Raw genomic sequence first — 25,964 nt, 5'->3', positions numbered from 1 at the left:
CCATGAAAGAAATTGATACTTGCTGTCATTCTGATATATCAAGGCCCAGGCCCAATACCTTCAGACTTCTGGGTTCCCAAAGGTGATAAATGCTAATATGGCAGTCCATAGTGGACATCTGTCACTGGCGGCACCAACTGTTTGCAAGGACATCTGCTTCACTTCAATTTGCAAGGAATAAGTTAATTCATCCTCAAAAATCAGTGAGAAATATATCACACATTGTTTATTAAATACATAGTGTTAAGAATGCATTGGCAAGAAAGAAACTGAGGATTGTTTTGTGTTTTAATGTTAAGTGAGTTAGGATAATATTGAGGGAAAACTTGGGCAAGGAGGTTAATATTTTTTTTATTTGCCTCTGAATGTGGCAATGTTAGTAGTGATTTCTTTTGCCTCTGTCTTTGTCTTAAGTTTTGTATGGCCTCTCCTAGAATTGGCATTTTCATTATACTGTTGGGATAGCTGTCATCATGGGAGTTTGTGTTTACAGAGAGACCATCTCTCAAATAGTTAGAACTAATTCTGTACACCACTGTAAATAAGTTATTCCATTGAATTCAGTGGAGATACCCCAACTTAAATGAGAGAAGAATCAAAGTGAGTGAGTCTAGAATATTACTAAGTGATATAAGCTATGCAGGTCTCATTCTCTGCTTTGCTTAGGAGACAGGCAGATCTATACCTTAATGAACTATGTCTTTTGGGGTTATGTGCCTCCAAGATGTAATACACACAAGCTGGACTCAGGATGTACACTTTTAAGTATAATGTAGCCTAAAAGCTTATAATGTGCAAATTTACTCTAAAAAATGATTCTGTGAAACTGGCATTGTGAAGTTCACATTTATAGTCTCTTAGTGACTCTAGATCAATTGTGCTCAGTTACAAGTGAAAATATTTGGAGGTGGGGAGTTGTATGTTTTTGTCTGTCCTCCTAATTGCCAGTGCTGCAAAACTGTGTGATCAGAAAGTCGAGCTGTGCTCGGTCTGGTTCATATATAATCACCAATAACTTACACAAGTGAGTTGTGTGATAGCAGTAATGAGAGGCTGAAATTCTGGCTCCATTGAAATCACAATTGCATAACTCCCATTGAATTCAGTTGGGTCAGGATTTAACTTTTTTTTTTTTTTCTCAGATGTACAACTCTGTATAACTCAAGATAGAGATTCTGCATCTGGGGCTTAGTTAACTATTCTGTTGACATACAGCCATAAAGAATAATTTCTTTCTCCTAAGGCTGTATTGTTTCTGCAGAACCAGCAGGAGTATAGAAAGCAGGTGTGACTGTGAATACAGAAAACAAGCAAGTCTATGCAGTTAGAAATGGCCATTTTTACATAGAAGAGTTCTTTTTTTTTTAATCTTAATCATTTTTATAACAACATTTATTATACAGCTCTATGGAAGGTGAAATTAGGCAACAGAAAGCATAAAATAAGTAAATCTTACATGTAGGTTATCTTCCCAGCTTAATAAGGGGAATTTTTTCCCCTTATTTGAAGGAGCCACTCAAGAAGGAAGCAAAGCCAAGCACACTTTGCTAGTGTTATAAACAGTAATAGGGTGCACATATTGGCTAGTGCTTGATGCTAACTGCTCAGGCTCTTGGTCATTCAGATATCGGAGGTTTATACAAAGAAAAGAGCTTAGATTCTTCTCCCCACCTTCCCTCCACAAACATCCCTCCTGTTCCCAACGACCCCAGCTCAGTAGTACCCACTCTGAAATACAGGAGTCTTGTCTTCCAGAACAGTCAGGAACTCCACCCAGTTTTGCAGCAAACCCTCTCCTACTATTTCTTCCCAATTTTTCTTCTCTAGGAAAAAGAGTCCATGGATTTTGAGCCTTACAATTTCACTGATCTGGTCAGGTTCCCACTGCCGGCAGGTCTCCAGATTTCTGTGAGGAGATCTGGACACTGAAATCCATTTGTGCTTTAAGTTTCCTTGGGTCTCAGTAGGGTTAGGGTTAGGAGACATACCCATGAAGCGTAGCCACCATGGCATGAACAGCAGAAAGGTCTAGCTACCCTGATTATGTACACAGGTCTTTGAAGGGATGTAGTTGAGGCAATGACCCTCTCACCACTTGTGGCCACTGCAACTACACTCAACTTTTGGTGTACTTGCTCAATCAGAGCAAGTGCAGGTATGTCTCTTCGAGCTGGAATTTGCAACTGCAGCTCAAAGTGTGGACATATATTTTGAGGCATTCCATGATACAGCAATTTCTTCATATCAACTTCCTAATAACTTTGTAATATAAATCAGAATTAATAAATTGCTCAGAGAGATCCACCAAATCATTATGTGCAAGCAAAAAGCTTACTTCCTAAAAGATCCACTCTTTGCCTCCTACATCTACAGTCCCACTCCTGAGCATGGGTACTTTTGCTCTCTATGTAGTGTAAACCCTGGCATCAGGACCAAAGGAGCTACACTCAGTAGCATCTGGAAGAGAATATGCTTTGAATAGCAGAAGATTATTCCCTGGATGGTTCATGAGACACCCCTTATCTTCCCCTTTGGATCAGAATAGGAGACAGGCAGGAAGGACTAGATGAGACAGAGAAGAAGAAGGGATAAAATTGCTGGGAAAATTGCCAACAAGTAGTGACTACAGGCCAGATCTTCACCTTGTGTAAATCATTGTAGGTTTCTTGAAGTCAACAGATCTATGCCAGTTTATACCAGTTGAGAAGCTGGCCCTTAGTCTCAAAAGGTAACCATTTTGAAAGTGTATTCAAAAGAAAATTCCAAAGAATCAGTGACATATAGAGGGAACAATCAAGGCTGTAGATTTCATTATAAACTTTAGCCATTATCCCAGCAAAAAGAGAAAATATAGTTCACCCGAGTAATGTAAAAATAGCAAGTAAAGGGATCAAGGTCTATGCTGGACTAGGCCTCTTGTGTTAGTATAATAGTTATGCCAATATAATATGTGTTTCTGTCATTTTCAGAATTTGTCATCATGTGTGAAAGTCTAAAATGTCAGATGCTAGACTTTTTTAGAGCCACGCTTTTTCACTTTTTAAACCTGAAATCTGTGCATGTAGAACAGTCTTCAGAATTGTCTTCTTACCAATGTTACTTTATTCTTCTTCTCCCCAACCCTTACATTGTGTGCTCTCCCACCTGTTACATCTTGCCTTATTTAGTTTCTTAGGGATTGTCTTTTGTTATACTTTTGTGCAGTACCTGTCACAATGAGGCCACCTGCCTGACTGGAACCTCTGGTTGCTACCATAATACAAGTAAATAGTAATTATATGTAGCATATGTGCCTTATGAATTAACATTGAATATGTGATATGTACAGCATACAATAAGCCTTAAATAAATATTTGTCTTTATGTGTATATGCCATAATTAAGGCTATGACTTTGGCACAGAGGTCATGATATTCATGGTCATTGTGAATCTGAATAAAGTCTTTGATGAGCCCAACCTGCACTCCACAACATCAGCTCATGTTCCATGGGGCTGAGACTGGCTTCCCCACTCCAGGAGTTGAGGACTTGGTACATGTAAGTTGCAGTAACATTCAAGAGTGATGCATCCACTCCTCCATAGGTGGAGATGGAGAGGCAGATGGGCCAAACCTGAGTGGCACTGTGGTGGTGTGCATCTGGTCACAACTCCTGAGGGAGGAACTGCAACTGTGGGGTGAGTGTGTGAGAGGTTCACTCTCCAAACTCTCTGCCCCTGCAACGTCTTATCATTCTTTCGCCTGAATCTATGCTCTGAAATGTACTAAACATTTCTGTGCCAAAATGGTGGCCTTAACCATAGTTCCCTCCCCAAACATATCTAAAAAACTCAACTGGCTTTATAAAACATGTTCACCAAATTGCACAGCATGCTGACAAGTTAATATATAATCCATAGCAAAATAAAAGCGGTCTTGCAGCATTAATTTGTTCTTTAGGGTCAAGATGATAATTTATCTCTCTTACAAAGCCTACATTAAGCTATATTTAATTCTGTAGAGAGTTGCTTAAAGTGAGCTATAAATAGGCAGTGCCACTGAATAACTTTACTCTAGTCACAAGGCAACTGTAAATATTGTAGGAATCCACTGTGTGGCATTGTTTCTTGTTATTTCACAAGTACCGTAGGTGTTAGCCTGGCTTCTGAAAGCTAGTATGAGGAATAAGGCGGTAAAAATATACAAAAGATAATGAGAAAGAAGACAGAGATTAGACATTTAAACCATTATTTCATATGCATGTTTGTTTTCCCCAAACCCTGGTGAAATAAATAGCATAATTATTTCTTGCAAGAGCCAGAAACCCCAATCAACCAATTTTTGTGTAATATTTCTAATATGTATTAGAACAATGAACGAATGAAAATGATTGCAATTTGGATGGATTATCCTGATTCATAATTAACAAAGAAAACATGTAAACAAAATAGCATGATTGAATCATTTATCTCTTTGTTTTAATTGCATTTAAAATTCAAGTTTTTAGTTTTAGAATTTCACTTGATCAGATGTCACTTGTTAATAAAACAATAATATGCATATTTTCTTAAATACACAAGCAAATAAGCAACAGAGTCAATTCCTGAAATCATTAATCTGTTTCTACTAATGTAAAAATCCCTTTGATCTTATCATTGAAGTCAGTGGGAGTTTGGGGTTAGTAAGTAAGTACTAAATAAATATTGAGGAAACACATAAATATGTGCACAAAATATGTTGTAAATAAAATGTATGTGACTACATTAAAATAATATAGTTATAATTTGAAATTATCTCATAAAAATGCATAGTTTGTATAATATCAACTTTAAAAAACATATTTTATCCTATTTACCCTGAAATGTTGGAGTCTGCAATTAAGGCATGTTATTCCTGATTTTCTAAGCCTATCTGTTACAGCTAATCCAAGATCATGTGAAGTGCTTGATAACTGAGAACGTAAGCTGAATTTTAATTATCTTAGTCTGTTCTGAATCTTGTGCATAATAGGTTTTCAAGTGCCAAAAGTTGTCAGTAACTGAAATAACTGCTTCATTGATAAGAGGAGTAGAGACAGGTGAATATCTTTAGTAATCCTTATTTCACAAAGATCTCAAATAAACTGCAAAAACAAGGGACTCTTCTTCTAAAGAATGACTTTTTTTCATAGAGTATATTGATCATGTCCAGGTTAAGGTCTTTAGTGCAATATGTTTTATTCCTTCAGGTCACCCCCCTACTAAAACAGTTGACAATCACAAAATTGCCACATGCAATTTAGCAGGCCCTGATCGTACAAAGGGATCCATACAGGTTAACCGTTACAGCCACACAGAATGCTGCTGACATTAATCAGACTCTCCCCATCAGAAAAAAGGTCTACTTGGGCAGATATTTGTTCCCCCCCCCTAGTTTGGACCTTAATCTTTTAGTTTGATACATGTACAAAAATAGAGAACAGAGCTATTTACTCCGATTTAATATTTTCCACAAAGAACAGAAAAAACACTATTTTGCTCTTAAGGATGGTGAGCAATTCAGTTTTGTTCGGTTGTTTTTGGCACCAAAAAGGCAATACTGTCTTTTGGTCAAACTGTCAGGGAAGACTTTTCCTGTTTAGTTGATAGCTTTTTTGTAATGGATGCTAATGGAGACGCATACAGTTGAATATGTTAGCCAGGATTTTCTTTCTGCCATTCATGACATTGATGTCCAGGCATTTTGAGGTAATTGTAAGCATGTATATAATTATAGATGTGTGGCATGTATGTTTCATGCCACACCTGGTGCCAAGAAAGTATTTATCAGACAGTAAGTAGAAGGTCATTGAGAGGGTTATCAGTGCTGATGTTGATGTGTTCTCTATCATATTGCAAAGAAGTAGCTGAGCTGTGAAGAGCATGCACAAAGCAAATCACAGCCTTTTTTGATTGCTTGGACTAGACATTTAACATATTTTCCCTTTACTACTGACTGCACACGTAGCCCAATTTAATGTATTTAAGAGCCTTTGGATCTTTTGGGTTTTTTCCATTTTTGAACCCAGATATTAGGACTTAAATATGCTGTCTTTTCAACTAACTTCACAACTGTGTATGTGTATGTCAGAGAATGTACATAGTCTGACTGAGAAGTGTGTTTGAAAAGCTGTTTAACTGACCTCACGTTTACATATTTCAACATAAATGCTATTTATTAAAATATGTTTGTTTTGTGATTTTTTAAAATTAAACATCCAATGTGAATTACTCTAGGCCATATGAGTCTTCCAAAAGTATGAATATAGTGAATTAGAATATTATTTATTATCATTGAAATTTATCAGTACATAAAAAGATAGTTTTTCATTCTCTAAAAATTGATAATGGAGTTACTCTATATTCCTGAAAAAAATACAATGCATCGAAATATTGCATGGACTTTTAAGGTTTCTTTTTCTTGCTGTAATCTTAATTACAGATCTACTAGGAATTAGGAATTATATAGGAAGGCTGTATAATTTAATGGTTAGAGTGGGGAACTGGGAGTTATTCCTGACCCTGCTGCTGACTTGGTGTTTGCCTTGGGGAAAGCCATTTTGGGGAAAGTCATTTTGTGTCCTAGAAGACAAAACAAAACAAAACAAACACTAAAAGCGAGAGATAAAACACCAAAATATGGAAAATGCAATATCTGTCTCTGATGCTAACTTTTACTCATTGCTGGAGAAACACAGGTACAGCACAAGATCCTGTTAGCCACTGGCAGACTTGTGCAAGTATAGAGCTATTCAAGTCATTGCTTTTCACTGCCTCTCTGGTCATAGGTTCACAGCAGTGAGTGAAAGGGAATGTTTTAGAGGGCTAAGCTATACTCTTATTAAACAGGAGGTAAAAAGAGAGAAAGTAAAGGTGGGAGAAGACAAAGGACACACAAGGGGAGAATGCCACCCAGGGGAGATGGTGGTGGTGGCAGCCATGATGGTAGAGCTCTCTCCTTTAACGCTTCCTTCAGCCATTTTAATCCTCCCCCTGAAGTCTCTTTTTTATGACCCCAAAAAGAGATAATAGGCAGAATAGTATTTTGTCCACTAATTAGGCCTCATTGCTGACACACCACCAATTTTGACTGGTTAATTTCCAGTTCCATTCTCCTATGTTTACCAGTCATGATTTCAACACAGTCCTTGGTTGGTATCAGTGGACTTTTTGTCTGGGCTAATTAAGTTTTTCTGTCTCCTTTTCATATCTCTTCTATCAACATTTATTGTTAAAAGTGGTGACATTTTATGAACTTTTACCCATGTAGCCCCTCCAGTCTACTTAGCCTGGTATGGGGGTGTTCAGGATAGGGAAAGTCTGCCTTGTGACTTTTTACACAACTTTGAGAAACTGGACCTCAGGCTCCTCTGTGTGCTCTGCATTGTGTGTCAGTGTGTATTCACCTCAGACCAGACCCACTCAGATCAACTACCAGAAACAAGGTTTTATTCTGAAAAAAATCATAGAACAGGATTACAGTCCATTGGCCTCCTGCCTCATGCTCCCAGCCTCAGTTGGTCCTGAAACCTCCTGCTAGAAGGGCAGAGCATATACCACTCAGCAAGCTGGGAGGGCAGGGCACGCCACTCAGCCAGCTCATGCCAGGAAGTTCTCCCAACATGCTGCAGTTTGTAGTCCACAACTTGTAGTTCCCGATGCTGCTGCTGTTGAAGCACACCACCTTGGGCTACACCCACTTTCCATCAATTTAGTGCTTAAGTGGGGTAGGACTGCTATACCCCAATTATGACAACAAATGTCTTGATTACTTTTGTTCTCCACATCTTGATTTCGCGTTCCCTCTTTTAACCCTCCACTTTTCTTCTTTGTGTAATGCCCTCTTGACTAGTCTGTCCCATAGAGGATTGGTTCTTCTTATGTTGAAATGGAGGCAAACTGTGCATCCCCTTTCCCCATGAAGTGGATCAATGTTCCACAAAACCAAAACCATCTACCTTACACCACTTACCTAGCTAGTGGTTAATGTCCAGAATCTTCTTCCTTCTGTCTTCCTTTGCTTGTGAGACAGGAAGGATCTCTGAGAAGATCACTTGAACATTTTACTCCTTTAGGACCCTTCTGAATGCCATGAAGTCATCTGTTAACTGTCCGTTATCCTGTGAAGCAACATTAATAGAGCCAATATCCACCATGACCAGTGGATCCTTGGTCACCAACTTCAGAAGCCTATCCAATCTTAGTCACTCATCTTGTGTCTTGGCTCTAGGAAGACAGGAGACCTCCCTGTTGTCTGCTTTCTCTTGAGAACATTCTTTTAATTCTTTCTAGTTGTCTTTCTTGGATAACTGGTGATCTCTTTGTGGGCATGTTCAATTTTCTTATGGGTTGGAATGAGTAGCCATCTAGAGGTGTGTCCCATACACCTCTCTATTCCATTAAAAATGATTGATCTTCAGAAATATCTTCTGCAGTTTCCATACCGAAGACCTGCCAAACATTGAACACTTATAGCTATATGGAATTTCTCCTGGTCCTTCTGCCTCTGGTAGTCACAGTCTACATCCTCATCTACCTCCAGCCTGGTAGAATTCTTGTCTCTAATGATTGCAAAATGTGAAGCCTCCTGTCTAATTTCCTCTTTCCCTGATTCTTTGGTGCCCAGTTCCTTCTTCCTTGAACCTGGGATGCTGATGCTTCTTCTAACTGGTTGTACAAGACAACCTCAGCTTCTGAGGTGCCATGCTGTTTGTACTTGTCCATTCAATCCAAGAATATTTTCTTCCAGCACAGCCATTGAATTGCACTTCATACACAGAAGTCCCTTCTGGCATGTGGCAGGAGAGAAAACAGCACATTTGTTGCAGGTCACAACCACTGATTCATTGCTGTTCCTCATAGTATTGAACATAGAACTCCACCTAGAAAGAGATCTTCTCATACTCCCTCTGAAACTCCCCTGTTTGCCTCTCCTGTTCACCTGCTCAGGAGTTTGTCTGACAACCAGTTTATAATAAGCCTTCCTTCTCAGCACCATCCCCTTGCTAACAGGGAGGGATTAAGTACTCAGACTTAAAACACAGAGACTGATAAAAAACCTATGGGTCCTGATAATCCACCTCCGCTGAGACACAGACAAATAAGTCGGCCTCACCTAGCTTGTTCATAGGCCCACAGCCCAGCTACACAACCCTCACACACACACACAAAAAAAAGGACAAATCAAAGAAACCATTCAGCAACTCCCTCTACAGCCAAGCCTACAGTCAGCAGCTATGCCCTCCAGAATTCCTATTTGCCACTCCTGTTTGCCAACGCAAATGGTTTGTAATGTATCTCAAATACTATAAATGGGCCAAAAACTATCTTTCATTCAGGAGAAGAGGAACATCAATTATGCTAATTGATATAATTTATCAAATACTTCCTACTATTTGAATATCTATACTTGTTTTTCCACAGTTTAGTTCAGTGTAGAAAAAGAATAAACTAAAACGAATCACAGTTCAGAGCCTGATTTGTTTGTTAATGGAAAGTATTAGCCAAAAAAATACCAAAGAAGTCTGGTTTTTTTTAATTTTACTTGTTTTACTGAGCCTTCCAATTTATTTTCATACACTTCCATTTGATTCATACATGCTGCTTTCAGCATGCATTCAAGTGCACTGAGCCTTCACACATTGAAACATACTTGAAGAACCACAGTATGGATTGAAATATTGAAGCCTGAAGTCATTATTACAATAAAACTATAAAGAAGTGATGCTGCAAGGCTTCAGGGAGAAACCCTGTCATGGAGCTAGCTCAGGGGCAGCAACGCAGTCAGAAGGAGCAGACTCAGAATCATCTGTGACAAGCACAGCAAAACCAGCGGAAGAGGGGGTGATGAGACCCCACTGTGACTACCCAATACCTCCAGAACACAGATCTATGCAGGCGAGACCATTCCACTCCAGGGGAAATCAGGTCCCATGTTGTCCCCACTCTAGTCTTCAGTCATTTTGTCATAGGAAATGGAGAAACTCCAGTGTAGAATCAGCCTGGAGACATAGACTCATCTGGCAAAATCAAACTCATTAGCATATTGGCAGACACGGAGCGGCAAAAGATGCACTGTTCCATATAGAGAGAGATTTCACTACACCTAATCATTTATAAGCTTAAACTGGGTTAAACTGCAGCAGTAGTTCTATGCTCTGCTTTCTACACTACCTCCCCACTGAGTTTGAAGTCAGGTTCAAGGCTTTGGTCCTTACCTTCAAACTCTCCTAGCTACTTAAAAAACTGCCTCACTCAGTGTGAGCATGGCCAACCATGACAACTGTTTTTATCTGGAGCAATAGATATATCAGCTTCCATAGTGAGATTTCTGAATACAGGAGACAGCAGTTGGCCCAGAACTATGAACTTGCTTCTGGAAAATACGTCTCACTAACTTCCTGGCCGAATGTAAAACCTACTTCAAGTTCTCCTTTCCCTAAAATGTTAAATAAATGAGAGTGCAACTAATTACATTTAAAACCAGTAATCTTGCTGGCTAGAAATGGCTAGAGAGAAATAAACAGCCTTCTTGTATATATGTTTGCGTTTGTAAGGCATTCATATGCCTTGGTGTTGAGTTGTAGATTAATAGAAGACTGGAGGCATAAGATTAAAACCTTGTCTGCATCAAAAATGGTAAATAGCATTATTTGAAGTGCAATTATATTTTTGTAGAAAGACTGAGGTCTCAGTGGATAATTTGAAATATCGTTGCTCAATGAACCATCTGGAACAACAGACTCCAAAATGTCACATATAACAGTAAGGCCAAATATCATGTAATTTCTGCACTGAACATTCTGTCAAGTCACACTTACTGTCACCAAATGGGTTAGATTCCATAAGAAAGCAGGAAAAGTTGTAGCATTTAGTGGGATTTAGCATGCAAGTCAGTGAAGTGAAGGGTATACAGTACCACTGCCAAAAAGCATTATTTGACTAGCCTTCTCTGAAAGATGCATCAAAAATTACAAAATTCATTCTCACACAGTGTAAAAGTTCCATTCTGCTCTGGTTTCTCACCCATGACACTCTGATACATTAAGCCAAATAAGGAATATATTAAACTTGCTTCAATTATACATAGATTACTTCATGATTATTATCCATGCTAATTCCTCTTTGACGTCAATGAAAGTTGTTTAAATTCATTTAATGAGATAGCGTTCTACTGCCTATACACCCGAGAAGTCTTGTATCCATTTTTTATTCTACAATGTGTATGGCATAAAACACACTCATGAAATGTATTCCTGTTTGAGAAAATAGGTCTGAATAACTTGAGCATAAATCTAAGACCTCCTACACAGTTTATAAACCATTTGCTATTTGGAGGATCTTTGGACATAAGTGCAGAAAACATGCCCAGATTTTCCTGTTCATTTTGGAGAATACCAAGATTCTATACAGCTACAGTCCACAGCACGAACAACTAGTCAGCCCTCAAACACAGACACTGTTCTAGTAATCTTTGTTTGCTTGTTTGTAGGATTTTGTGTTGGTTGTTTTGTTTTAAGATACACACATATATATCTTATAGCAAAATTGAGTCTTAATATTATAGTAGAAAAAAGAAAAGCTTTGAAAAATGAATGCTGTACATGTTCTGTCCTACAAATTAAGGTGTGCCCATATATGTATGTGTTTCACATAAACTAAGCTTTGCACATAAAATAGGCAATATTTTAAGGCACTATAAGCCTGGCTTCAACTGGCAACTGTCATGCTAAGTCAGACAGTTTCCTCTGTGGTTATGGTAGCTGTGGCAACCCCTTCTGCTGAAGGCTTTCTATAGGCACAGGCAGACCACTGCAGAAGTTAAGTTCAGTTCTTATTATCTGACATTTTTTTTCCAACCCTGAGGTCTAGAAACATTTTTTCAATGAGTTTCTCACTTCATCACATGATTCTGGGAACAGAGGTCCAAGGCAGGTGCCCATGGTACATATGCCTTAAGTTTGCCCTACCCAAGGATGTTTGTCCAGGTGCACTGAGGGGGAGTAAATCTTGAGGGGATCAGCTGAGTGCACAATTATATTTTAAACTTCTGGGCAACTTACTGTGAATGCCATCTCAAACTCCACACTGCATTGACACCTTTAGGAGGAAGAATAGGCTGAAACAAATCTACCTTGAAAATCAATTTAATCTACTATGACATCAAAAACACTAAAATACTTCAATCATCTTCAAGTAATAGGCCTTATGTGTATTCCACTTGTGAATATTCATGTCCACCAGAGATTTTTAGTAAATAATATCCGTTAGACCACACACACAGAGTTGTTCTTTGTGCTTTCAACCAAGGGTATAGGGGGCAGTGCAAACTGGTGCCTTTCCAGTTCCTTCTTCACCACATGGCCTGAGTCAGAATCTTCAGTGTTCACAGCTTCTTGCTTTGACTGCATCAGTCTGTAAATGTATTGTAAATAATCAGTATTTTATTCCTTTAAACTTAAATAGAATTGTGGTTAGTTAGTTAGCTGTTTTTCTGCACCCCCAGGGTAATCCTCCCTGGGAAGCTAGGATTATGCCCAGAGTCCTGGGGTTCAAGAACAGCATTTCCTATTTCAGCTCCTTTTCAAAGAGTGATGAATACCAATGCTGCCTTTCCTGCCCAGATGAGGCTTACATCTCAGTTAAGTGCAATCTTTTCTTCTCCTTTCATAGAATCGCAGAAGATTAGGGTTGGAAGGAGGCTATCTAGTCCAACCCCTTGATCAAAGCAGGACCAACCCCAACTAAACCATCCCAGTCAGGGCTTTGTCAAGCCTCACCTTAACAACCTCTAAGGATGGAGATTTCACCACCTCCCTAGATAACCATTCCAGTGCTTCATCACCCTCCTAGTGAAAAGGTTTTTCATAATATCCAATCTAGACCTCATCCACTGCAACTTGAGACCATTACTCCTAGTTCTGTCATCTACTACCACTGAGAACAGTCTAGCACCATCCTCCCTGGAACCCCCTTTCAGGTAGTTAAAGGCTGCTATCAAATCCCCCTTCATTCTTCTCTTCTGCTGACTAAACAAGCCTAGTTCCCTCAGCCTCTTCTCATAATTCATGTGCTCCAGCCCCCTAATCATTTTTGTTGTCCTTTGCTGGACTTTTTCCAATTTTTCCACATCCTTTCAGTAGTGAGGGGGCCCAAAACTGGACACAGTACTCCAAATGAGGCCTCACCAGTGCCAAATAGAGGGGAATAATCTCTTCCCTCAATCTGCTGGCAATGCTCCTACTAATACAGCCCAATATGCCATTAACCTTCTTGGCAACCAGGGCACACTGTTGACTCATATCCAGCTTCTTGTCCACAGTAACCCTCAGGTCCTTTTCTGCAGAACTGCTGCCTTGCTCATCAGTCCCCAGTCTGTAGCTGTCCATGGGATTCTTCTGTCCTAAATGCAGGACTCTGCACTTCTCCTTGTTGAACCTCATCAGATTTCTTTTGGCCCAATCCTCCAATTTGTCTAAGTCACTCTGTATCCTGCATATCTACCACTCCCCCCAGCTTCGTGTCATCTGCAAACTTGCTTAGGGTGCATACTCCATCCTCCAGATCATTAATGAAGATGTTGAACAAAACTGACTCTAGCACCAACCCCTGGGGCACTCTGCTTGTTACCAGCTGCCAACTAGACACTGAGCCATTGACCTGTTGAACCCAATGATCTATCCAGCTTTCTATCCAACTTATAGTCCATTAATTCAACCCATACGTCTTTTAACTTGTTGATAAGAATACCGTGGGAGACTATATCAAAAGATTTGCTCAACTCAAGGTATATCACATCCACCACTTTCCCCACATTGACAGAGCCAGAACTTGTGAGGGCCGAGAGCTGAGACTTAGAAAATATCTGATAGAGAAGGACATGAAACCCCAATCAAATTCTGGCTGGGAGGACACTGTACATCAACCTCAATCAACAAGCAGTGCCCATCTAAGCATGAGCTCAGGAGTCAATGCTAACCCTTCCAGCCCTAAGGAGAAGGTGTCTCATGACAGTAATGGGCATTTTCATAATCACAGAAATAAACCCTCGTCTTCAAAGCTGTTCTAAAGAATAAAAGATCCCTCCCTGACTCTTTCAAAGTTAGGACAGTCCTTGCCACACAAGCCCTAAAGATTTAGGCCAGAGTAAACCACCTCCACAGGAGAAAGTGGCATAAAGGAGCACAGATCTCTTGGTTTCAGTACCAGTTTCAATGTGCAAGCCAACAGACAGACATCCACCACCACTCCTTTTGACATCCAGATCAGACTCTGTGTTGATATCATGGTCCTGGAGGGATCCAACTTCCACTGTGACTGGGGAAGCATTGAATCTGACAGCTCCACCAACTGACTCATCCCATACCCGCGGGCAGCCTGAGACGTACGTCTTCTTGGACAATATTTTTGTTCTATTCTCATTCTCACCTCCTCTCAGGTCCATCTTTATTCAGAGATGTAGATTCTTCAGAGAAGGCAGCTATTCCGAGGACATGGAGCTGCCCTTTCCGACCCAGAAGCCTGAATAGACAACCATTGGTACTGTCGTTTACACCGGTAGTTTGGGATTCAGATTTTTCATCCGATGAGTTGGAGGTTACAGAAGAGTACCATCTTCTCATACAGAAACAAGCACAGACAGAAGCACTCAGAAATCAGTGGGGTAGCCATGTTTCGTTGTTTTGCTAAAAACAGACTGAGTCCTGTGGCACCTTAAAGACCAACAAATTTATTTGGGCATAAGCTGCCATGGGCAGAAACCCACTTCGTCAGACGCATCTGAGATGGATGAGATGCATCTGACAAAGTGGGTTTCTGCCCACAAAAGCTTATGCCCAAATAAATTTGTTAGTCTTTAAGATGCCACAGGACTCTTGCCATTTTAAAAAATCAGGATTTCATCCTCCAACCAGATCTGACTTCCCAAGAGACAGGTGGTACTTAGTGCCAGGAGATATAACTTGAAGAGGTTCAGGAGTCTCAACATAGCTTGTTGGATATCTAACATCCCTCGAGTCCCAGTTGAGTTGCCCTCCCGATCAATGAAGCCAGCATGAATAGTGAACAGTGTAGCACACTCCCACTTCTTGTGCTCTCACCCGAAAACGGGATGAGAAGTGCTATTTCATTGCCTAAAAGGGAGTAGAGTTTCTATTCTTTCATGCACCACCCAACTCTTTGGTGATACTCCCCTCCACCCATCTGTGCCCCCCCTGCAAAAGATCTACACTGCAGCATTCCAAAATTTCAGCCTCAGACAAGGGTGAAATGGTTCAACCTTCTTGAGAGAAATGTCTTCTCCTCCACCTCTTTCCAATTTAGAATTTCAAATTATCAAGCCCTTCTAGGTAAATAGGACTTCACTAATTATGTGAAGTTGTTGGATATTGAGGACAAGCTCCCTCATGAAGATTGAGCTCAATTCCAGTCCTTAATTGATTAAGGCAAATTAGTGGCCAAAACCTCTCCATGAGCTGCAGTATATACTGCAGACAATGCATCCAGAGGGATGACTATGACCATTGTCATGAGGGGAGATTCCTGATTACAGACCTCAGGTTTCCGTAAGGCAGTACACAGTACCATTCAAGATCTGTTCTTTGATACAGTTAACCTGTTCAAAGAAAAGATGGCTGAATCTCTCCATTCTCTCAAATACTCGAGGACAACTCCTGCCCCAGAAGGAAGCATCACAAGCAGGAGTGCAAAGCAAGACCACCTCCTTAACTATTTTACCACCAACACTCGAAGGAACCATGCAAACAACAGAGAATTCAAAGACCAAGGTGCACAGCTCCTTAGATAGCCACTGGAACACCTCACTCTAACCTACAACCAAAATTTTTCTTCTAATGGGACTGTCAAGACCTGCCTCCTTTTATTGATGCCATATCATCCAGCCCCTCCATTTTCAGGAGTCTACTTTACCCAATTTGCCCACAACTAGAAGCCTTTAACAAGAGACAAATAAGTTCTCAAAATTATTCATTATGGGTACCTTATCAAGTTTATGGCAATCTCTACGTGCAAACCCCTTTCCCCATTCCTTTTCAGAAACCCATCTCATGAGGAAATTCTGTGTCAAGAAGGGGATCCCCTTCTCCAATGGAGAGCTAGCAAAAGAGTTCCACCTCAACATCAAGGGAAAGGATTCCACTTCCCATACTTCTTAGCCCCCATAAAGAAGGCAGGATGGAAACTGATTCTTAACCTATGCTGACTGAATATATTCATCCCAAATTAATATTCCACATGGTCACACTGGCATCATTGGCATCAATAATTCCCTCTGTGGAAGAGGGCACCTGACTTGTGGGTGTCAGCATGAAAGTCACACAAATACATAGATACATAGACATCCACCTGGCCCACAGAAGTTTCTCAGGTTCCTCCTTGGTCAAGATCATTACCAATTCAGATTCTTTCCATTCAGGCTAGTTATGACACCCAGTGTCTTTACAAAATCTTTTCACTGGTGGCAGGTTGGATGAGAAGAAATGGGTTTACCATCTTCTCATACCTCAACAACCGGCTTCTGATAGGCTGATCATACAAGGAAATGCAGTTGGCAACCCAATTCCTGATTGGGTTCCTAATTCAAATACTATCTTCCCTGGGAATTTGTGTCAACCATGAAAAGTCCAATTTGACACCCACAAGGTCCACAAACTTCATAGGAGCAACCTTGGGCTTAACTACCACAAAAGCCTATCTACCTATCAAGAGATTCCATTCCAGGAATAATCTCATAAAACAGGCCTTCCTGAGACCACGGACTTGAGACAGGAATTACCTTTCCCTCCTTGGCTGCATGGCCTCATGCACACATGTGATGCCATTTGTCAAGCTGCATCCCCATTGCCTGCAAACCTGGTTTCAGTCTATCTACTCATCAGAAAAAGTCAACATCAGTACCAAAGTAACAATTATGTCCAAGTTTCTAGCCTGTCTCATATAGTGGACAAAACTGAAGAAAATTTGAGTGGGGTTCTTTTTCCTTACACCTACTTCCAAGGCAACTGTCATTACCTATGCATCCCTCTAAGGCTAGAGAGCTTAATCTCATATTCTTTTGTCTCTCACCAAACCTCTCTTTGAACCTTTAGCCACATGTTCTATGTCCTCTCTTCCTAATCATCATCACATCAGCCAGAAGAGTCAGCAAGCTGCAAGCATTCAATGCAGACTCACCATATGCTACCTTTCATAAAGAAAAGTCTGTCTTCCTCACCCAAAATGAATCCCTAAAGTAATTTGAGTTTCACATGTGTCAAACCAATCACTTGCCAATATTTTTTTCCAAAAGCCCATGCCTCTCATTAAGAGAGAGTGCTTCATTCTCTAGATATCCAGAGAGCACTGGCCTTTTATCTACAAAGAACAAAAGCAATTAGAAAGTCATCTAGTCTTTTTGGTAACATAGCAGAGGGATCAAGATGTCAAGCTATGTTTGATTTCTAAATGCATTTCTGGCTGCATTTATCCTTAATTATCAACTAGCTCACATCCATACGTCAGAGGGGTAAGAGTCCATTCCACAAGAGAGCAAGCAACCTCTGCGACATCTCTGAGAGATGTACTTCTACTGGAGATATGTAGGGAAGTTACCTAGAGTGTTTTACTCATCTTTACAAAACATTACTCTTTGGTCCAATCTTCTATCACAGATAAAGTTGTGTGTACAGCAATATTACAGTCAGCTATCACTACTGCATCCTTGCACCCACCTCCTGTTTGACTACTGCTTGCTAATCTCCCAAGTGTGGAATACACACAGGGGCATTGTGACGGGGTGTACCTGGCCCTTTGTGGTCCCCTGCTATAGGTTCTCTGGTCCTACTACACCTTTGCCCAGGTGCAAAGATGCATCCTCCAGGTCTGCCTAGAGAAGCCTCATGGAAACAGCCAATCAGAGCCCAACAGGCAGCATTTGCTAAACTTGGGAGAAAGAGGACCTGAGTCCTGTAACCCTAAGGTAACAGATGGAGGTAAAGGGACCAGGTGGGGAGAGGCCCAGGGAAAACAGCAGTAATTAATTAAAGGAAGCAGTACATGGCTACTGTTAATAGGGTCCCTGGTCTGGGACCCAGTGTAGTGGGCCCAGCTTCCCCTACTGGTAAAGGTTCCCCCACTGGGATGGGGACAAGGCTTCTTTAGAAGCCTGAGCAAAGGACTGGATTTAAAGGGCTCTGAGATGGGGTTGAAGACCCTGGTGTGGGCAGACAGTTTGGTGAACTCTTCATTCCCATGAAAGGCATCCATTTTTTGATTGTGTGATTTGACCAGAGGGCTGACTCACTGAAGACCCATCTAGTGAGGTTGCCAACCTACAGGGGACATCAGGAGTGGGAAAAAGATCGCAATACCCATACCAGGCTGGTAGGAGACACTTAGTAGATGAGTGTCCCCTGTCACAGACCACATCTCAAAGAAGAAATGGAGATGGAATTTTGCCAGAAGCTGGGAATAGGGAACAGGATAAATCACTTGACGATTGCCTGTTCTGTTCATTCCCTATGAAGCACCTGGAATTGGCCACTGTGGGAAGACAGGATACTGGGCTAGATGGATCTTTGGTCTGACCCAGTATGGCCATTCTTATGATTATTTACCTGTAACTGGAGGTTCTTTGAGATGTGTGGTTCCTATCTGTATTCTACTACCCACCCTCTGTCCCCTCTGCTGTGGATCATAACTGGATTTGCAGTAAAAGAAGGAACAACAGAGGCACTGGTCCACACCACCCCTTACACCCTTAGTTCAGGGCATGAGAGTAACTGTACATGTGGGGACGAATGGACATTGCTTACTAAAAATCTCTGGACTCAGGTGTATGGATACTCACATATGGAACATAGATGGGGACCAGAAATCTTGGGAAACCTCCAATTACAGACAAAAAGATTCCATTTATTGCATAGTACCTTAACTGTATCTTTCCTAACTTTCTATATTTAAATTTCCTAGGTTTTAACCTTAACTCTGAGTTCCTTAGGTTTGTAATGATTTCTCTTGGGATAATTACAACATCCCTGGAATATTTTTACCCTTACATTGCTGATAATACACTCAATCTTAACACCATTTTAAATGAATTATTTTGTCTGAAAATTTCCTTTTTTAAAATATTAAAAAATTAGTACATGAACAGGAAACCCAAAGTGAATTCTATCAAGTGATCTTTTTTATTGAGTTGAAGATATGCAGTGATAACTAACCTTTATTTATTAATTTTAAAGCCAGACTCATTACTATGCTTTGGCTGTTTTGCACTACTACTGGCCATGCAAAGCAACCAGAACCCACTGGATATTTAACTGGAATCATACAAATCAACTGGAGTGTGCTGGTGAATCTGGCCCTCAATTTGCTATCATGTGCCACAGAACTTTTAAAAACAGTGACTACTGGGGGCCAAGACGTGACCAATATTGGCCAGTGAGAACATTTGACACATGTATCTGGACTCATGATACTGACTCATTTCAACCAGTAGAACTGAAGCATGCAAATAATCTAAAGAAGGGTGATAATCGGATGAGTTTCCTGTGTTACCATGGCCCCACTTACATTGACCTAACCTATTGATTTGTCATTGTTGGTAGTCTAAAAATTACAATAAAACATAACAATAATTAATAATAGCTTAATTGCAACCTAATTTCTTCAAAAGTACCCTGTGCACAAGAGTTCAATTATCTTTAAAAAGTCTTTGTTCCATTATTGAAATAATTTGGGACAAAAAGTAGTCTGACACTGAGAGCTGCTTTTCTTAATTGGCCCATTTAAAATTAATTTGAACTCATAAACTAATCAATTTACTTATACATTTTCAGAAAATTAGTTCTGTACTGTAAGAGTAAGTGATGACGCTGTTAACTATCAATAAAATTTAGCTGATGTCATCAAAATTTATTTACAGAAATACAGGACCTGATTCTCCACCCTGCCACAATGATGTAAAAACAGAGTAATCAACTGGAGAATCAGGATATTAATCATAGTTTAATCATATTAATCATGATTAATCATTAATCATAATCTATATTAATTTTGCCTTCTTTAATAATATGGAATGAAGGTGGAGAAAATGATTCTGACAAATGTAATGACAAAATCTTATTTTCACTGCTCTGATTATATTTCAAGCAATGGAAAACACGTGCATGCACATGCGCACACATTCACACATGATGTCTTACCACCTTAGCACTCAGCTCTAGCCTTGCTTAGTCTGACACCACCACTAGATGATAAAGTAGGACATAGAAACAATCTTTTCCTGCAGACTACAAGGGCATTTCTGTGGGCTGCTGCTCTACTGCAAACCCCAGCCCACCCTGCAGTATTCAAAGTACCAGATCAGCAATTACTAAAAATTGCAGAATGATAAGACACTGATAGTGGCAATTGCTTTGCTGTACTCCCCAGATTTCTACCAAACCACAGCACCTACTGGTACGGAAGGATGGAAATTAAATCTGACTTCTTCCATAGAATTCCCACAGGCTATAGTGAGGCAGCATGGCTCAGTGGATAGCACACCAGACTGGCTTAGATGGAGGCAAAGATAAATAGTTTTTGTATATTCCGTACAGTTTCCATTAAATCTTAAACTACGTTGAGCTGTTCCTAGTGCTCCAAGCAACCTCTGTGTGGAAGTCACATTTTACTTCCTGTGAAAAGGTGTTTTTTGTTTGTTTGTTTGTTTTAAATCTACTTTGATTAGCTAGCCAATCCAGCTGACTCTTAATTGTTTCTTGGGTACAGATTTGTGTCTGGAAGAAACAAACAGAATTGAAAGTCTAAATATGCTGGGGGAACTTCATTGTGTGAATCAGACATTGGCCCTTATGGTTATTGAAATCAAGTTGTGAGATACTGGGTCTATTACTTTAGGTTGTTAAAGTTTCCTTGTGAAATAGCAAGATTATCTTTCAAATGAGTGGTGGTTAGACATATCCTCAACATCTTTCAAGGTTACTGATCTGCTGTCTGATTCTTAAACATCCTATACTAGTGAAGATTTTTGACCAGATTGTGGTGAGGCAATTTTGATGTCATCTGGAGTCTTCAGATTTCATCATTTGCTTTCAGTCTCTCTTTCAGCCTTGGTATAGAACCACAGTTCTTCTTGGTTGATGACCTTCTAGTGATGAACACTAGTCATTGGTCATTCTAAGATTTTTAGGTCTGCATCTTATTTGAGGTAGACCGTGTTGCTTGACCAGTTCCTTTTTTTTCTTGCCAGAAAGCAGAACGCTTGCCAGTAGTCTCCAAAGACAAGATATCTTATGACTGAAAGTAATAGATAACTTATAGTTGAAGACTATATTTAATAATGCCATAGCAAAGAATGTTCATGCAATACACATTAGCATCTTTGCATATAAATATTGCCATTTGGATTTTGTGTGAGAATTCTGAGCAGTTTAAAGATACATTAAACTCCCTCATTTTAAGCACAATCTAATTTATTATTAAATAAATGAAATGTGATTTTTAACTAATTTGTTATCGTATATGTTATGAAGAACTCATAAACAGAATATAATTTTCATTCACTTCCCTATACTTGTTTTCTTCCTTTTACATTTTTCAGCTGTAGGGCTTGCTGCTTGTCCAGAGCCAATACTTCCCAGCAATGGCATCAAAATGGGGGATAGATATATGGTGAATGATGTTTTGTCTTTTCAATGTGAGCCAGGATACACATTACAGGTACTCATTTCCTTTTTCTTCAAAACATATTGCGTTGTAGATTTTAATAAAAAGTACATATTTTAATTAAAGACTGTTGTCTAACACTGTTGTGTAATGAATCCTCACTAACTGGTAGCTAGAAACCTTTTAGGATGGCTAGGTAAACACAGCAATAGCTAAAATATGTTCTCTAAAGAATAATTTTGTCATCAGGTTAGCAGTGTTAGCAGAGGGACTGATGATTAAAAGGACATGGAGACTGAACTGCATTCTCTCACTTCAATAAGTGGTTCCTGTATGTGAAATTTGAGCCAAAGTGTTGGGAATATATAGTACCAATTTCAGTGATGTTCATGTTCTGCTGAGAAATAGGAGTTCAGTTTCTAATGCCTTCTTTCATTAATATTACATTTATTTTTAAAAAAAACTTATGGAAAGAGATATGACAGAGGAATGCACAAACTGGAGAAGTTTACCATGCAGACCCTAGCTTAGTGTCTGAGAGTAAACATGCTATTCTCCTGTTCAAAACACTTTTGCCTGTGACAGTTCCAAGTGAATCCCAGACTGGAGTTTCTTTCCTGTATTAATGAATCCTAATGTGCAGTTACTCCTCTGGAGCCTAATTATTTTGCTTAGTAAGGCAAACAAATATGAATCAATAAATACAGTATTAGGAAAATACAATTACATCTTCATAATTAAGAGCTGTCTTCATTAGGAAATGAGCTATGTGAAACCTAAGCATGAACAATCTATTTATATCCCTGTCTTTGAAGCTGCAAAAAGTCTGTTGTAGCTAATTCAATTCTTACTGTGGCTTTGATTTGCTTGTTTGCAGTTGTCCTGTTATGGTGACCAGCAATTGTACAATCATAAATTCCTTTAAAAATACCATGGTATATTCTCTCCTCGGTTACAAATGTATTTTTGACCTCTCTTATTTCTATTATAAATTCAAAACTCTACTCAACCTTAACTCTGAAGTCATGTTTGCCTCCATATACTGTGACTCTTTCTATGATGCATACAAAAGCTGATTAAGGGTCTTCTCTTGCAGAATCCTAGAGGAATGATCTGAATACTTTTCAAAACTGTAGAAATGTCTATTACAATGCACTAATTCTGCCTTAAGAGAGTGTTTAAATTTTTATACATCTCAGCATGTATTTCTCAGGCAGATAACAGCAATGAACCTGTAATTCAGCTAGGGCAATTGCTTGAGCTGGAAAAGGGTTCAAAACACTTTAAAAAATAAAGCTTCTAAAAGACATAATTGGCCAGAGTTTTAGAAAGTGTTAATCAATGTATCTCCATGGAGCCAACGGAGCTGTGTCAGTTTACACCAACTATAGATCTGGCACTAATTCTTCAGCTATATTATTCACATCTGGCAGAAAGTCAGGTTTGATTTGGTTTTCATTAGGCCTTAGAGTAAAAGCAACAGAGCTCAAACTACTACCTACAGTTGCAAATAGGAAGTAATTCTAAAACTGTGAAAGGGAAAGTGTGGCCCAAGAAGAGGGGATTAAAAGCAGTGAAATTGCGTTGTGGACCTACTGAACAGAGAGAGAATATAACTTTTGTTCTTCAGAAGGGCTTTTATGGGCCATGTGATTGTTTCCTGAATTAAGGAACATTGAGTGCAGAAGTAGTTGTTAGTTCTCAGTGATATTACAGACATCCATCGCAGAAGTCAAAATTATGTGTAGTAATGGGGATGGCCTGAAGACAGAGGTCTAATGAAGTATTTTTTTCTAGAGTTAATTTTTTTTTAAGTAATTTAGATGAAAAAGCAAATATTTGTATAGAATGTTTGATAAAAATGTTCCATTTTTTTCAATGAAAAACCAAAAAACTAAAATTGTGTAAAAATCTTTACTGAAAACTGAAAACTGATAAGTATTTTATCAAAAAAATTGATTGGAGGAGAAGAGAAGTTTTTAGGAAAACTGGAAAAAAATAAAACCAATTTGCCTGCCTCTCAATGGTATTTTTCAGTGAGTTCTAGTTTGTTTCTAAATGTTCAACTGTGCAAACAAAAATAATCAGTTTACAATATAATTCAGATAAATTATTAGAGAAATAATTAAAAACCAAAAGCTTTCCTACTCCAAATAGTCTCAAGGAAGTCTGAGAAATTCATATTTTTATAAACAAAATAGCAAATTTCACTGAAAGAATTTCCATCTTATATATGTTCTTTAATATATACTGTATTTTGCTTATTCTTTCTTTGAGTTACCTTTCATCCAAGACTCTCAAAATCCTTCGCAAGCTTTAATAAATTAATTAATTCTCATGTTACATTAATTAAAAAAAATCCACTTCACTGCCCTGTTTATATTTGAGTAAAATATAATGAAGAAAAGTTAAAGACTATAGAAGCCAGACTTGACCCTCAGTACCATGTTTTAGCTGCTAGGTCAGAGTCCTTCCCATTCCTGCTGAGATAAAGGCTGTTTTTGCATTATAATGGGGATAATGTGGAGTTTCCCTTCTCTTGTGGGAGCTCCTGGACAAATTGTGTCTCAGTCAGGGACAATGATTGAAGAAACAGAGGTCAGACACAGCTGGACTTGGTGATGACTGGGCAGCTATTGGTGGCTAGTATGAGATGGAGGAAGGTGGAGTCATGCCTTTTTTTCCTTTCTGCCCTTTTCTATCCCCTCTGATCACCCAAGAATTGGCAGTTGTGCTAGATATGAATAACACCATATGTGACTGGGTAGTCTATCCCTCAAGGATAGTGGAGGCTAATGGTCAGCCTATCACATCACACAGCATAGCCCTTTAAGAGGTTGAAAGGTCTGATTATACAGATAAGGTTCTGGGAGACACTGGGAGAGAGGAATTAGTCCTGAGAGTAAGTATAGGGGACTAGCATAAAGGTGGCCTTTTGTCTCATAGCAGAGCAGACACCAGGAGATATCAGCAGGGAAAGGCTGGCCAGATGAGCAACCTGAAGACTAACTAAGAAAAAGGGGCCTCCTGGGAGAGAAGCATGTATTGAGGTGACCTTCACACTAGAGTAGATCCTTTTGCAAGGGAACAGGACCCTTGTTTCTCTTAATTTAGAGGTGTTGGGCTGGGAAAAATTAGACCCTAAAGCTATTTAAAAAGGATTGTGTGTGTGTGTGTATGTGTGTGCGCGTGCATATATACATACACAGACACACACATAAAATAAGTTACATACATCAAAGTTTCTGTGTACTAAGAAAATAATGGTGAAATATCCCTGAGTGACTGAGTAATTAGAAACTCCTAAACTAGCATTCCAAAAAACCTTCTGCTCCCTTTTGAGCTATGGTCTTTATTTAAAACATAGATGTATACATTTACATTTAGGGTTAAATTAAAATTAATAATTTAAACCAGAATCTTTTGTTGATCTGTAAGGAGAATTACCATTAAACTCAGCAGGATTTTATGCCAAATTCAATAGAAGATTATGACCCTTGATCAGTTAAACTGATTATTCTGTTGGTTTCACTATTTTGAAATAAATTTACTGTTCATGCATCACTTTTTAAGAAAATCTATACAGCATTTGCTGCTTTTACCTTTGCAAATCTATTGGTAGGGAAGGATCGGTAATGCCTCAGAATTAATAGGGAATTTTCTTCACTTCAATATGTTACCTAGGGATGGAGAGCCTGTTTTATGCAGCAAGGGCAAGCTTTAATATATTCCAAGGCCAAAATGGACCATTGTGATTATCTAGTGTGACCTCCGTATAACACATAGAATTTCCCCAAAATAATTCCTAGAACATAACTTTTAGAAAAATACCCACCCTTGATTTAAAAATTGACACTGACGAAGAGTCCATTACAACCCATGGCAAATTGCTGCAATGGTTAATTATTACTCTCACCATTTCCAGTCTGAATTTTGCTTATTTTCAACTTCCAGCCATTGGATCATTTTCTACTTTTCTCTGCTAGATTGAAGAGCCTATTTTAAAGGAGTTGTTTCCCATATAGATACTTATGGACTGTAATCAAGTCATCCCTGAATCTTTTCTTTGTTAAAAGATTGAGCTCCTTGAGTCTATCACTACAAATCATGTTTTCTAATCTTTAATCATTGTCATGGCTCTTTTCTGAACCCTCTCCAATTTATGAACATCCTTCTTGAACTCCGAGCACCAGACCTGGACACAGTATTCCAGAAGTGCTCTCACCACTGCCAAATACAAAAAGTAAAATTACCTCTCTACACCTAATCAAAATTCCCGTTTATGCATCCCAGGATGTTAATAT

The 25,964-nt window shown here is 39.2% G+C and overlaps 1 protein-coding gene across 1 annotated transcript in view; it reads left to right on the top strand.

Moving 5' to 3' along the window:
• The window catches only part of CSMD1 (CUB and Sushi multiple domains 1), a 1,845,645-nt gene that overhangs the window by 1,565,107 nt on the left and 254,574 nt on the right, over positions 1–25,964 (top strand). Inside the window, exon 38 of the mRNA XM_067558441.1 lies at positions 21,596–21,714. Within this exon, the coding sequence (XP_067414542.1) occupies positions 21,596–21,714 (119 nt within the window). The remainder of the gene's footprint in view (positions 1–21,595; positions 21,715–25,964) is intronic.

This window comes from Emydura macquarii, unplaced genomic scaffold (genome assembly GCF_026122565.2).
Source record: "Emydura macquarii macquarii isolate MOO-44397 ecotype Brisbane River unplaced genomic scaffold, CSIRO-AGI_Emac_v2 contig_2063, whole genome shotgun sequence".
NCBI classification, from domain to species: domain Eukaryota; kingdom Metazoa; phylum Chordata; order Testudines; family Chelidae; genus Emydura; species Emydura macquarii.
This window is presented reverse-complemented; position numbering and strand designations above follow the sequence as displayed.